At 41.1% G+C, this 15,255-nt stretch overlaps 1 protein-coding gene across 3 annotated transcripts in view; it reads left to right on the plus strand.

Moving 5' to 3' along the window:
- Positions 1 to 15,255, plus strand: part of SF3B1 (splicing factor 3b subunit 1) — a 315,589-nt gene that overhangs the window by 166,405 nt on the left and 133,929 nt on the right. For all 3 annotated transcript variants that reach the window (XM_068244953.1, XM_068244952.1, XM_068244954.1), the window contains one exon: positions 4,133 to 4,312. In XM_068244953.1, coding sequence (XP_068101054.1) covers positions 4,133 to 4,312 — 180 coding nt within the window. The remainder of the gene's footprint in view (positions 1 to 4,132; positions 4,313 to 15,255) is intronic.

Raw genomic sequence — 15,255 nt, forward strand, 5'->3', positions numbered from 1 at the left:
GTCCTTAGGCGCCTTACATTTATAGCCGTGTTTTTGCCGGGCATAAAGCCTGTTTAGTCAGGGTGTATAAGAGATACAATTACAGAATTTAATCGTATGGCCAAGGCCTTAGCTAGAATTTTGATATCCGTGGGTAAAAGAGAAATTGGCCTATATGAGTCACAGTAAAGTGGGTCCTTGCCAGGAGGACAATAATTAGGGCTTCTTGCATAGAGCTAGGAAGAGATCCAGAGTCAAAGGCGTTTGTGAATGTCTGCAACAATAGTGGAGTTATCACCTCATCAAAAAAAATTTATATATTAAGATGGGGAGACCATCCAAACCTGGAGCTTTTTTATTAGGGAAACGTGCAATTGCTATGTTTAGTTCTTCTACTGATAGGGGAGCATCTAACGCCTCACACTGTTCCACGGTTAACCATGGTAGTTGTAGTTCAGATAAGTATATTTCAGTATCTGTCTGAGTGGCGGGGTTGCTGCTACTATACAAGGATTTATAATAATCCAGAAATGTCTGATTAATATCAGCGCTACCTGAAACTGATACACCTTGGGCATTTTCTATGTGGGTTATTACCTGTGGGGAGGTATATGTTTTAGAAACTTTAGCTAGAAGGGTGCCCACTCTCTCCCCCTGCTCAAAGAATGCTTGCTTATTAAAAAATGGTTTACTTTTCGTAAATTCTTCTATGAGGGGATTTGTGGTTGCTGAATGCTGTACGCCAAGTGGTTAGGTGGTTAGGGTCACGACTAGTAAAGTATAAATTATGTAGGTTGTCGATTTGGTGAATTAAATTGCTGTTTGCGCTTTTTTTGTGTCACTTTCACAATTGTCCACCGCCGCAATAAATTCGCCACGTAAAAAGGATTTAAAGGTGTTCCATACTAACCACATATCTTATCCCCCAGTCTTTAATGCATGTCAAATGAGCTACTAGTTGACATCATTTGGGATTAGGAAGAGCAAGTCCACCTGACTCTTTGAACATAGAGTATGTTCCTGTATATCCTAGGTCTATGGCTGCCCCAAATATATTTAGACCATAATAGCATAACTCTTAAAAAACAAAACAAAAAAAAAGTCTATAAATAGGCAGTGTCTGAATGGGGGTACAGTAATCTTGGCATAAGGTTCATTTTAATAACGTTTATACGTCCTGTCCATGAATGTAGCATTCCTTCCCATCTCTGTATGTCACCCTCAAATCTAGACCATAATGGTAGAAAGTTTTCTTTAAAGAGGTGAGAGGGATTCTTAGTAATTTTAAAACCCAAATAAGTGGTCTTGTCTTCGCGCCAATTAAAAGTAAATGCCTTCTGTAGAGCTTGAGCCACTCGTGGAGAGTGATAGGTTTAGCACTTCACACGTAGAAGAGTTAATTTAAAAAAAAAAATGCTCAATGTGCCAAAGGATTCTAGCATCTAAAGCACATTAAGAAGGGATGTCACTGGGTCAGCAATATTGACTATACCTCCGCACCTCCTTGCTGCTGCAGCGACTAGATAAGTAATTCTGGTGTATATTGTCTATACCACTTTTTTATGCCATTATAAAGCCTTGTCTTTTTTAATGAAGATGATTAAAAGTTGCCTTTAAATACTGGATGAGCTGCTCCTGGGATTGCCTTTTCTCTATTGCTACTATTGAATGAACTATGATTTAATACCGGATGTTGCGCCACCCATTGTGTATGGCTTATGGCATATATAACTAGTGCACTCGCCACAGATTTTTCTCTCCTTGTTCCAGCAATATAAAGCAACAGGTCATCAGCATACAATGACATTTTTTATAGTGACCTTTTCCAACTAGTAACCCGTGAATATCCACATTATTTGCATATGGAAATAGCCAGGTACTCCATAGAGACAATGTAAAGTAGTGGGGATAGTGGACAGCCCTGGCGGGTTCCATTACTAATACTCAAAGGATCAGATAAAAGGCCATTAATTTTGAGTTGAGCTGTGGATTTATCGTATAGAGTGAAAACCAGATTTTTAAAAATCTGGAACCTGGCGGGAAACCAAGTTGAGTCAGTGCACTTTTTAAGAAACACCAAGAAAGCCTATCAAAGGCCATCTCTGCGTCAATTGATAGAAGTTTTAGTGTACTGAGCAAAATTAGAAAGAAGCAGTGTTTTGATTGTATTGTCTCTGAGTTCTCTACTTGGTAGAAAACCTACCTGATCAGGGTGAATTAGCTCAGGGATAATGGTAAGTAGACGATTGGCCATTATTTTACAATACATTTTTAAAGAGACTCTGAAGTCTAGTTTTTTACCTGCTTTTCTCGTATCCTTTTCAGCATGAATGCCCCACTTGAATCGCCTCATCCCTGTGGCAGATGGGTTATTTATTGCTGTGTAATAGCCTTGCAAAGCTCCGGGCGCTCTCAGGGCTATAGTTCCTCAAAGAGGCAGAGCTTTAGGCTGTAGCTCTGCCTCCTCCGCTGTCCATCTCTGTGGATCGCCGCCTCTCCGGGGAGAACGCAGAGATTCGCGGAGATTGCGGAGAGGCTGAGCTCCAGCTCAAAGCTCAGCCTCTCCAGGGCAGCACAATCTGCTACGAACAAAGTCATAAAACTTTGCTGGTCTATTACACAGCAATAAATCACCCATCTGCCGCGGGGATTCGGCGATTCAAGTGGGACATTCATGCTGAAAAGGATTATTTGAGATAAGCAGTTAATAAACGAAACTTCAAAGTCTCTAAGTCTACATTGATTACAGAAATCTGCTGATAATTTGAGCTATAGGAGGGATCTTTGCCTGGTTTTGAGAGGTAGACTGTGTGTTTCTGAGAGTTCATGGTGCTACTCCTTTCTTCTAGCCATTGGGCCATGCAGCTTTCTGTTGTCCCTTTTGTTAGACTTTGTTACTTCAGGACACTGGGCCCCATGATTCAGTGAGGCTTTATGGTGGTAGGTGCTGGGGCTGCTGTTCTGTATTTGCGTCTGGTATGAGAGCACCCTCTGCTGTATTGTTATGCCTTGTACACCATATAATTTACCATCAGATAAACTGGTCGAATTGATTATTTCCGACAGGTCCGATCTGCTTTCTGATGACTTCTGAACACCTGGCAGCCTTCGGACCATAAGACTTCCAACTGGAAAATCCAGTAGTTTTAATTGTTTAAAATTTTTCTTGGTGCAAGTGTTTGTCCTATTAGTGTAGTTTTTACCTTTTGAGCCACAATGGCGTCCATGTTGCCCTGGCAACTCAACTCCATTTGCAGGATGATGTGGCCACGTGATCATTATGCAAGCAGGTGTAGTGAGTTAACTTTCTGTTGAGGGTGGGAACATGCTGGTTTACCGTTTTTGTGTGTGTTTTCTACACAGGAAAACTGAGAACCAATGTTAATCAATGGGGTAGTGCACACTTTAATGCATTTTTCCCATGCAGACAAAAACCGGACAGCAGTGAAGCACTGCATGCATTTTATCAATCAAATTTCTGTGTAAAAATGTTTGCATATTCCCTAATACAGACACCCACATGGTATGCAGAAAAAAACATGCATAGAAAACTGGCAAATGTGCTCCCAGCTTAAAGGAGAGGGCCTTTACTTTTAAGAATTAGCCTCTGTCAGAAGTGAGTTGTGTCCCCAACATGCATCAAGGCATAGGGGTCCAGCAGCCAGACTATATTGATCATTTGTTGTATGTAAGACCGTCACACAAGAAGCATTTTCAAAAGACTTCTTTCGTGTTATTTTTACTTGGGAGTTACTTTGATGATTCATGTATACTGGTAAATGAAAGTGCTTTGGTTAGTGTAATTTATGCTTGACACTCCTGGTTTCTCCATCTTGGGAAATGCTGATCTGGGTCTAAAATTGCTTAATATAAGATGCAGTTTGTCAATCCACTAATCCCATAAATGGCAATTGCGTTTTTTGTCTGTACTCTACTGTAGTCGTGATTCTTGGAGTCTACATTTATAACTGTATTTTATATAATTTTACTGACACAACTCCTCTACCAAGCCCCTCCGCACGTGTGTGTATGTGCGCGCACACACACACACGCACACACACACACACCCCTCCCTAGCCACCTAATATTATTATACTTCCATTTTCTTTTAACTGTTAATTTTTTTTTTTTCTTATTTGTATGTTTTCTTTAGGCAGCGTTACGTCAAATCACAGACAAAGCACGTGAATTTGGTGCTGGGCCATTATTCAATCAGATATTGCCTTTGCTGATGTCTCCAACGCTAGAAGACCAAGAACGACATTTACTGGTTAAAGTGATCGATAGAATCCTATATAAGCTTGATGACTTGGTCAGACCATATGTGCATAAGGTATGTAAAAAAAAAATTGATATTGGTAAAAGCTCTTTAGGACAGGGGTTGCTTCTCTGTTTTTCTTTTTAGTTTTTTGTTATGCAAAACAGAAATTTTAAAGTAACTCTGAAGCCCGTTCCTCTACTGGCCCTGTTGTTCCTACACTGGCTTCTGTTAGCAGTCTCCAACCGAAGGATCGGAGACTGCTCTCTACCACTGCAAGAGATTGCGCTTGCACATGCCCAGTACAGAGCAGCCCGTCTGCCGAAGCCTCCCGCAGTGGAGGAGAGCAGTCTCCGGCCCATCTGTTAGAGGCTAACGGGAGCCAGCGCAAGAACTACATTGTAAAAAACTGATCCACGGCGGGGGGCCACTGAACTGGAGGGGGGGCAGCGAGCACAGCTGCGGGGAGGTGGGTAGGACCCCCCCACGTGGATGCTTCTTTCTGTACTCCCCGTCAGCTAGTTTCTCTCCGCTGGCTTGATATTGAAAGAAACTAGCTGGAGGGGGAGTGGGGAAGGGGGGACTCAAGTGAGGGAGGCAGGGGTCCGACCCCCACCCCTCACCACTGCTGTGCCAGCTGCCCCCCTTCCTGGCTGCTACTCCCTCCAATATGGTGGAGGGCCCCCTTCCCCACCAACAGACAGGGCTGGTACACTGAAAACGTATCAGTTTCTGTGTCCAAAGCTGTCTGTATAGAGGGAGTTTTTGCATTGCTTTTGACTAACACTCCGTGTATCCAGGGTCCATGAAAAACCTGCAAATCCGGACTCTGCGGTCAGTTTTTCAACCCGGATCCCCCAGGTCACCCACAGATCCGGTTTTAAGTGGGTGAAGACGGCTGCTATTTTTAACATTGGTATCCATGGCTCCGGTTTTGGTCCGGGCCCAAAAACGGAGCAACAGATATGTTTTTAAAACAAATGTGGACCGAGCCTAGCACTGCTGCTGCCTACTGAGGGCTCCCTAGTGACTGCAGCTCTGGCGATTTGAGTCTGCCAGGTTTAAAAGCAAGATATAAACATTGTCTTGTTTTATGCTCTGTAGCACAAGCAGAAGAAAAACTGAATAAATAAATTTCACTGTTTTTGCACATTATGGTTTTAAAATAAATAGTGCTACTGGAAATAAAAGCCACAAATTTTATTGGGCTATTTCTTCCATTTATAACTTAAATTCTGTTCCCTTCACAATTTTGTTGATGCTTGATTTTCAGATCTAGGTGTTTTTTTTGCTACAGTGTGTACATTTTGCCTTGAAATAAAAAAATAAAAATAAAATTGAAAGCATTTTAATGGTAAAAATAAGAGAAACTGTAATGAACATTTATTAGAGGGTGTGGTCTTAAAAGTGGGTGGGGATAATCAGTATATTTAATAAATTTCACTGCATCCCTATTATTCTGTGTGGTAAAACACTACATTTCCCCATTTGACCCGTGGTGCCCCTCCTTTATACAGATCTCCCTGTAGTTTAGTGGTCCCCCTTCTGTTTCCCTAGTGGTCTAGGATACCTAGTAGGACTGCAATTTGGTCTTAGTACAAAGGGAAGTGGCCTAAAGTAGCGCATACGATTGTCGGAACAAGTGATGTTTTAGAGAGCGTTTTAAAAGTAACAGGTTGGCGAGTGATGGATGTGTTGTGGGAGGGCATTCCAAAGGAGTGGTGAAGTGAGTGCAAAATCTTGCAAACATGAATGTGTGGTATGGAGGTAATTCTAGAGGACAACAGAAGATCATATGCAGATCTGAGATTGCGGTTGGGTTGGTCTCTGGAAACTAGTGAGGATATGTACAGGGGAGAGAGATTGGGGAGAGATTTTTTTGTAGGTTAGGGTTAAGAGTTTGAACTGAATCCTCTGGTTAATTGGCAGCCAGTGAAGAGCTTGACAGAGAGGGGCAGCAGAGGAAGATCAAGAAGAAAGATGAATATGAGCAGCTGAGTTCAGTACTGACTTGAGCGGGGCAGTCTGTTAGAAAGTAGTCCACAAAATAGTATGTTACAGTAGTCCAGACGAGATATAAGAGCGTGTATTAACATTTCAGTTGTGTCTTGAGTGAGAAAAGGTCGGATGCGAGATGTTTTTGTGTTGGAGATGACAGGAGCTGTTTAGGGAGTGAACATGAGGAATAAAAAGAGATGAGTCAAGTATTACCCCCAAGCACCGTGCTTTGGGAACTGAAGTTATGGGCTTGTTATTAACGTTTGTTACTTCAGGCAGAGAGGTGGACATAGAGGGTGGAAAAATGAGTAGGTTTGTTTTACTCATATTAAGTTTTAAGAAGTGAGGACATGGAGGATATAGCAGACAAGCAGTCAGGAATACGTGAGAGGAGGGAGTTGAGGTCTGGGGCCCAAAGGTACAGTTGTGTATCGTCTGCATATAGGTGGTATTGAAACCCAAATGAGTTGATTAAGTCACCAAGACCATGCATGTAGATGGAATAGAGGGGGCCAAGGACAGAGCCTTGAGGAACCCCGACAGACAAAGCATGAGGAGAAGAGATCTGATCTGAGTAAGAGACTGTGAAGGACCTTCCAGAGAGGTAGGAAGATTACCATGAAAGAGCGAAAGGCCCTTTATGTCTACATTTGAAAGTATCTTTAGGAGTAAGGTGTGGTCAGCAGTATTAAATGCTGAGGACAGGTTAAGAAGGATGAGTTCAAAATAACTCACCAAATCTCTCTGTACATAGTGGCTCGCAGGAAGTAGTGTAACTACTACTTTCTTCGAGCGGTGATGTACAGAGAGAGAACCTCCCGGCGGCACGCAAACATCGCCTGGAGCCTGGAAGGTGTAGTAGTGGTCCCCCATAGTTTCCATGATGGTCTAGTGGTGCTTCATAGTTGCCCTGCCGGACTAGTGGTCCTCCATAGTTGCCCTTGTCACCAGTAGTCCTCTATAGCTTCCCTGGTGGTTAGCGATTCCCCATAGCTTCCCTGGTGTTCAGTGGTCCCTTATAGCCCTGGTGCCAAAATGGATCCCCCAAAATCCTACTTTTGTTTTTCTACTTTTCATTACACATACAGGTACCATATTTGCTTTTGTGCACAAGCAATATTGTCTGTTTACAAATTACAAGTTCCCAAAGTAACAAGTCCCAAAGTTGCACAGGTGCCATTGCATTTTCTTGCAAAACTGCTGCATTTTTATATTAAAGTAGCTGGATAGTGTACTGGTTAAGGGCTCTGCCTTTGACATCGGAGACCAAGGTTTGAATCCTGATTAGGGTCAGTACCTATTCAGTAAGAAGTCATTGGGCAAGACTTTCTAACACTGCGGGGTGTGCCCTTGAGTGCGTCCTTAGTGGCTGCAGCTCTTGACCGCTTTGACTCCAACAGGAGAAAAGCGCTATACAAATGTTAGTAGTATTATTATTATAAATCCATCTAGTGACCACTTCTCAGCTCTCTACTTTTACAACAGAGCATATTTTCAGCACAACTAGGAATGTAGCAAACAAAGGAATGTAAACAAAAGATAATGTTATCACCTATTCGGATGCGGACAGAAGCTGCCCACTGAAGCAAGGAGCTTTCCACTGAAGAACAAAGTGCTGTGTCTAACTATTTGAATGCTGTTCTGCTATCTTTTGTGGTAGTAGCTTTTATGCTGTAAATATTTTAGAGCAATGCGGAAATGCTCAGTTTCATACCACTTCAAGTTGATGACTCCAATTATCTATTTTGGTGTCCATGAAGAAGGGTATTTGAACAGCCAAGGTAGTTAAATTGTGCACAGCTGAAGTAAGGGGGCACTACGAATAGTGCAACGTTTGCATCGGCAAAAGTGTCGTCCAATGAACAATTACAAAAGTTCTTCACTATGTTCAAATGTACAAAAATTATTCTTTATTGACAAAATTAAGTGCTCGGTGTGTGGAAGAGGTCAGGCTACATAATAAAACTGCCCAATGATTCTAAAAAACAGTGGTCATAGCTAACAGTAGGGCTTCTGTGAGATGGGAGTTCTCTACTACTGAGCCATGGGATGGTGTTGTGCTGTGGGCTGCAAAGAGACAGTCCACACCAATCTCTGAAGTGCCTGGAGCATTAAGCAGCTCTACACATCTTGTACTGTGCAGTGCCCCACTATAAGCTGTGTTAAGCAGGGCAAGGTTTGTGTCATTGTAGCTGGCTGGCTGTTCAAAGATGTTTTTGCATGTGATAGGCTTTTAACCACTAGCCGCATCAGCGGCAGTATATCTATGCCCTGTGGTTGGTCGCTTACCGCTCTAGGGGAGTAGATTTGTCTTCTATTGTCTAGGGGTGGCACATGCAAATGTGCATGCCCGCCCTCTGTGGTGGTGTACTATTACACCGATCAGTGAATTGGGGTCACAGTGCCTGTGAACAATGGCCACCAGCATCAGTGAGATGTGGCCATTGATAAAATTAAAGTAACCTGTACACCCGTTATTTCCTGTTAGCATACTAACAGTACACACAGGAAGATAACGTGGGGGGACATTTGGGGCTAAATTGTAAAATTACACCAACACACCGTTTTATATAAAAATGCATACATGTACCATTAAAATTAACCCCTCACCTCCCCCACTCTCCCATAGTTACAAAAATATAACAAATGCATATCAAAAAACCTAAAAAAAAAAAAAAAAAAAAACATAAATGGCCTTAGGGAGTAAACATTTTTTTTTATGTATATTATGAGGGTATATTACTGTTAGTATTGCAAGTAGGGGCTTGTAATAAATGACGGATGCAAAACTGAAAAAACACACCTTTATTTCCAAATAAAATATTGTCCCCATACATTGTACTAGGAATTTATTTTAAATGTAATTGGTACAAAGAGGCAAACAAATTAGGTGGGTTTTAATTACAGTGGCTGGTCTTATTTTAAAACTATAATGGCCGAAAACCGAGAAATAATGAATTGTTTCCATTTGTTTTCTTATTCCCGTTAAAAATGTATTTAGCTTAAAATAATTCTTAACAAACATACCATCCAAAGAAATCCTAATTGGTGGCGAAAAAAACAAGGTACAGGTAATTTTGTTGTGATTAGTAGTGATAAAGTTATTGGCGAATGAAAGGGAAGAACGCTGAAAAGTAGAAATTGCTCTGGTCCACAAATGGAAAAAGAGAAGCAAGATCAGTATTGCACGCCTATAATAAAATATGCAAATTGCACTCAAGCAATAAATGCTAATTGAGTGCAGTATATAATCATATCTCTATCTATATATCTAGATCTAGATCTATATATATACATCTCATATGACATGGGTGTTTCCCAAAAGATAAGACTATGTACATGAGGCATTACTGTGGGGAAAAAAAAAATTCTCCGCTTTTATTTACATTCGAGCAAAAAGTGTCAGTCTAAAATTATTCATATCCTTCACAAACTCAGTCTGTAAAAAATTCAAAGTTCTATACCATTCCAAATAATCCAAGCTGTTCAAAAGCATCCTAATTACCCTGATTAATTAGGAACAGCTGCCAGATCCATTTTAGCCCTTACTAGAATCCTAATAGTTTGGTATAATTTCGGGGCTCTGCGTTAATCCGGCAAAGTCAAAAGCCTTAAATATTTCCCTTCCACCTCAATTGATGCAAGCATTACAAGATACGTTTGAATTTGATTGGGATCTTCACAAATTACATTATCTTGGTATCCATCTCACCAATTCTTATGTTACGCTTTTCCAACATCATTTCCCTCCGCTTGCAAAGGAACTAACAGACCTGCTGGAGTGCTGGAAGAGGTATTCAATATCTTGGTTAGGCAGTATTGTGGCCATAAAAATGACCCCCCCTTCCCAAATTACTGTACGCATTTTGATTACTACCTATTCCCCTGCCCTCTTCATTCATTGATTCCCTCCAGCAAAAAATGAATGTCCTTATTTGGGGAGCTCAGAAACCTAGGTTCTTAAAACTTTACCTTTATCGTTTAAGGGCAGATGGAGGGATGGGAGTACCTAATATTTTTCACTATTATAAAGCAGCTCAATTGGCTATTTTGACCAATTGGCATGTTGAAAATGATAGACCTGCCTCAGTAGATATGGAGAGGCAGCTTATTGCACCTATTAGTATTAGAAACCTTCTTTGGCTCACACCTGTACATCGTGCAAGGATTGACAATCCTATTATAAAACATTCTCTTCAGGTGTGGGATAGCTGCAAATATTCTGGTCACTTATTGTCAGCTCACAGGCCACTCCTTTCTTTCTTGGGCAACCCATCATTCCCAGCAGCCTTTAAATCCTCCGGTCCATATCAATGGTGGATCTCTGCTAAACTCCACAGAATCCAAGATTTTGTCATCAATACAGGTGTCAAATCTTTTGATTTATGTGAAAAATTTGCAATTACTCCTTAAATCAATTCAACAGGTGAAAAACAGCAGCTCCCTGCAGTTGGTTTGTAAAGTCATGGCTAAGACAAAGGAGCTCAGTGAGGACCTGCGGCTGCGTATTGTGACTGCTCACAAGTCAGGAAAGGGCTACAAGGTCATTTCTAAATGTATCACGTTCCAGTGGCTACAGTGCAAAGTATTATTAAAAAATGTTTCCCACTGTGGAAAATCTCAGAGGATGTGGTTGGAAGCCAAAAGTGACACCTGTGCTGGCCTGGAGGATAGTGAGAGAGGTGAAAGAATCCAAGGATCACCACCAAGGCCATCCTGGTGAATCTGGGCTCTGCTGGTGGCAATGTTTCAGGGCAGACAATCCAACGGACACTGCTGGGTTCTGTGGATGCAGATCAAAGAGGACGCCACTTCTCCAGCTAAGGCACACAAAAGCTTGCTTGGTCTTTGCAGATGCTCATCTAAACAAAGACAACTTCTAGTCTTCTGTGTTATGGTCAGATGAAATAAAAAAAAATGTAATTGTTTGGTCATGTTTCCTTCATTTGGCGTAAAAAAAAGCCTTCAACCCAAAGAACACCATCCCCACTGTCAAACATGGTGGTGGAAACCTAATGCTTTGGGGGTGTTTTTCAGCCAATGGTTGAGGGAACCTAATCGCTGTAAGCCGCACCATGAAAAAAGAGCAATATACAAGGATTCAACGACATCAGGCAGTCTGCAGAGAAACTTGGCCTTGGGCACCTGTGGACATTTCAGCATGCCAATGACCCAAAACACAGCAAAAGTGGTGAAACGAACAACAACCTTAACGTTTTGGAGTCCTGACTTGAATCCAATTGAGAATCTGTGGAGGGAGCTAAATATTAGGGTGGTTTGGAGCTCATTGCTAAAGATGAATGGGCAAAAATACCTTTGGAGACATGCAAAAAGCTGGATTGCAATTATAGGAAGCGTTTGCTGTAATGGCCAATAAAGGCTTTTCTATTGATTATTAAGAAGGGTATAGATAGTTTTGGACTGGACACTTGTTTTGCTCAAATGTAAATAAACGCTGAGAAATGTTTTTGTGATTTCCCGTCAAAAAATTCCTTGCTGGTTGACTAAAACTAAGTCAAAATTTGCCAGGGGTATGAATAATTTTGGGCAGCACTGTACAAGATGACAAGCACACCAGGTATATGTTGCAAGTAAAAATGTTTTCACATGATTTGTATTCACAATCATTAAGGAAATGCTGGCCTGACATGTCGGAGCCAATCATATGAGTAACACAGCATAGTATATACATATGCCACAAAAAATGGATTCACTGAACAATAGATGAATTAACTGTCAGCACAGGAAATATAGACCCCTCAAATAATGCAATCAGAGAAACATAGCAGCAAGAGGACTGGTGGGACTATGAATCGAATACAGAGTGAATGCTTAACATTTAAACTAAAGTCCAATGTCCATTTGTGTGGCGGAAAAACACCTATGGTAGCTTTCAGAGAAACAGGCAATCAGATACATGTAGCAAAGCAGCCACAGTGAGGAAGAGGTGCTGTAGCCTACATAGTTGCATAGTTATTTTGGTTGAAAAGACATACGTCCATCGAGTTCAACCAGTGCAAAGTACAACTCCAGCCTGCTCCCTCACATATCCCTGTTGATCCAGAGGAAGGCGAAAAAACCCTTACAAGGCATGGTCCAATTAGCCTCAAAAGGGAAATATTCCTTCTCGACTCCAGATGGCAATCAGATAAAATCCCTGGATCAACATTATTAGGCATTACCTAGTAATTGTAGCCATGGATGTCTTTCAACGCAAGGAAAGCATCTAAGCCCCCTTTAAATGCAGGTATAGAGTTTGCCATAACGACTTCCTGTGGCAATGCATTCCACATCTTAATCACGCTTACTGTAAAGAACCCTTTCCTAAATGGCTAAAACGTTTTTCCTCCATGCGCAGATCATGTCCTCTAGTCCTTTGAGAAGGCCTAGGGACAAAAAGCTCATCTGCCAAGCTATTCAATTGCCCTCTGATGTATTTATACATGTTAATTAGATCTCCTCTAAGGCGTCTTTTCTCTAGACTAAATAAACCCAGTTTATCTAACCTTTCTTGGTAAGCGAGACCTTCCATCCCACGTATCAATTTTGTTGCTAGTCTGTGCACCTGCTCTAAAACTGCAATATCTTTTTTGTAATGTGGTGCCCAGAGCTGAATTCCATATTCCAGATGTGGCCTTACTAGAGAGTTAAACAGGGGCAATATTATGCTAGCATCTCGAGTTTTTATTTCCCTTTTAACGCATCCCAAAATTTTGTTAGCTTTAGCTGCAGCGGCGTGGCATTGAGTACGATTATTTAACTTGTCGATGAGTACTCCTAAGTCCTTCTCCAAGTTTGATGTCCCCAACTGTATCCCATTTATTTTTTATGGTGCTAGACCATTGGTACGACCAAAATGCATGACTTTACATTTTTCAACATTGAATTTAATCTGCCATTTATGTGCCCATATAGCCATCCTATCCAGATCCTGTTGCAATATGACACTATCTTCCTGAGAGTTGATGATTCTGCACAATTTTGTATCATCTGCAAGAATAGCAACATTGCTCACTACTGCATCTACTAGGTCATTAATAAATAAATTGAAGAGCACTGGACCCAGTACAGACCCCTGTGGGACCCCACTGCTAACAGTCTCTCATTTTGAGTACGATCCATTGACCACAACTTTTTGTTTTCTGCCCATTAGCCAGTTCCCTATCCATGCACACAGACTCTTCTCCAGTCCTTGCATCCTCAACTTTTGCACCAGACTTTTGTGGGGAACAGTGTCGAAGGCCTTTGCAAAGTCCAAGTATATCACATCTACAGCATTCCCAATATCCATATTAGCATTCAATACCTCCTAAAAGCTGAGCATGTTAGTCACACAGGGCCTGTCTTTAGTAAACCCATGTTGATGCTGAGAAATAAGGTTATTTTCTACTATGAAGTCATGTATAGTATCTCTTAGTAATCCCTCAAATAGTTTGCATACAACTGATGTTAAGCTTACAGGTGTATAATTTTCTGGATCTGATTTTTTGCCCCTCTTAAATAATGGGAAAATGTGGGCTGTACGCCAATCCACTGGGACTCTGCCAGTTAAGAGCGTCACAAAAGATAAGCTAAATGGGTTTATCTATAACTGAACTTAATTCCCTTAGGACCTGAGGATGCATGCCATCCGGGCCAGGTGCCTTGTCTATTTTTAATTTATTTAGTCTTGCCTTCACTTCTTCCTGCGTCTAGTATTTAATATTACAGTTAGAAGATTGAGACTCTTCTGCCTCTGTAATTTGCAACAGTGCTGTTTCCTTTGTGAAGACAGAAGCAAAGAAAGCATTTAATAACTCTGCCTTACCTTGGTCATCCACCATTGAGTTCCCACCCCTCATCCTTTAGGAGTCCTATACAGTCAACCTTTCTTCTTTTTTTTTTTTTAGTTGATGTACTTGTAAAACTTTTTGGGGGTTAGATTTGATATCCCTAACGATTTTGATTTTCAGCTTCGATTTTTGCCAGCCTAATTTTTTTTACAATTTTTATTGCACTCCTTATAATTGCTTAGTGCAGCCTCGGTCCCCTCCTGTTTTAAGACCTTATAGGCATTCTTTTTCTTCTTCATTTTATCCCTAACCTTTCTATTCATCCATAGAGGCCTTTTTTTATTCCCAGACATTTTGTTTCCATATGGGATATACATACTACAATATTGATTGAGAATAAGTTTAAAAGCTTGCCATTTCCCTTCAGTGTCCTCCCCTTGTGGTACATTATCCCAGTTCACCAAACTTAGTGCCTGCCTAATTTGATTGAACTTTGCTTTTCTAAAATTCATAGTTTTAGTGGACCCACTGCCCCGTGGCCTATCAGTCACTAGATCAAACGTTATCATGTTGTGATCACTATTTCCCAAATGTTCTTGAACCTGCACATTTGATACATTATCTGGTCTATTCGAAATGATCAGATCCAGTAACGCATTCCCCCTAGTTGGTTCCGTTACCATTTGAGTCAAGTAATTGTCCTGTAGTGCTGCCAGAAATCTGCTGCTTTTACCAGAATGGGTAGCCTCAATACCCCAGTCAATGTCTGGAAAGTTGAAGTCACTCATAACTATGACCTCATTTTTACTTGCAGCTTTTTCAATCTGCTGTAGTAATCGCAGTTCTGCAGCTTCATTAATATGAGGTGGTCTGTAGCATACCCCAATAAGCAATTGGCAACTTTTATTTCCACCATGAATATTTTCCCAAACGGACTCCACATCTTCGCAATCTTCTTCCATCTCATCGTTGAGGACAGCTGTAAAAGAATTCTTAACAAAGAGACAAACCCCTCCACCTTTTTCCATGTTCTATCTTTCCTAAACACATTGTATCCTTTTAAATTAGCTATCCAGTCATGGCTTTCATCCATCCATGTCTCGATTATTCCAACAATGTCATAGCCTTTGTCATTCAGAATGAACTCTAGTTCGTCTATTTTATTTGCAAGGCTCCGAGCATTGGTTACCATGCACTTTATATTTTTACCACCACATTTACCAATTTTGTTTACATGAAATGGGATAC

This window comes from Hyperolius riggenbachi, chromosome 7 (assembly GCF_040937935.1).
Source record: "Hyperolius riggenbachi isolate aHypRig1 chromosome 7, aHypRig1.pri, whole genome shotgun sequence".
Classification (NCBI taxonomy): domain Eukaryota; kingdom Metazoa; phylum Chordata; class Amphibia; order Anura; family Hyperoliidae; genus Hyperolius; species Hyperolius riggenbachi.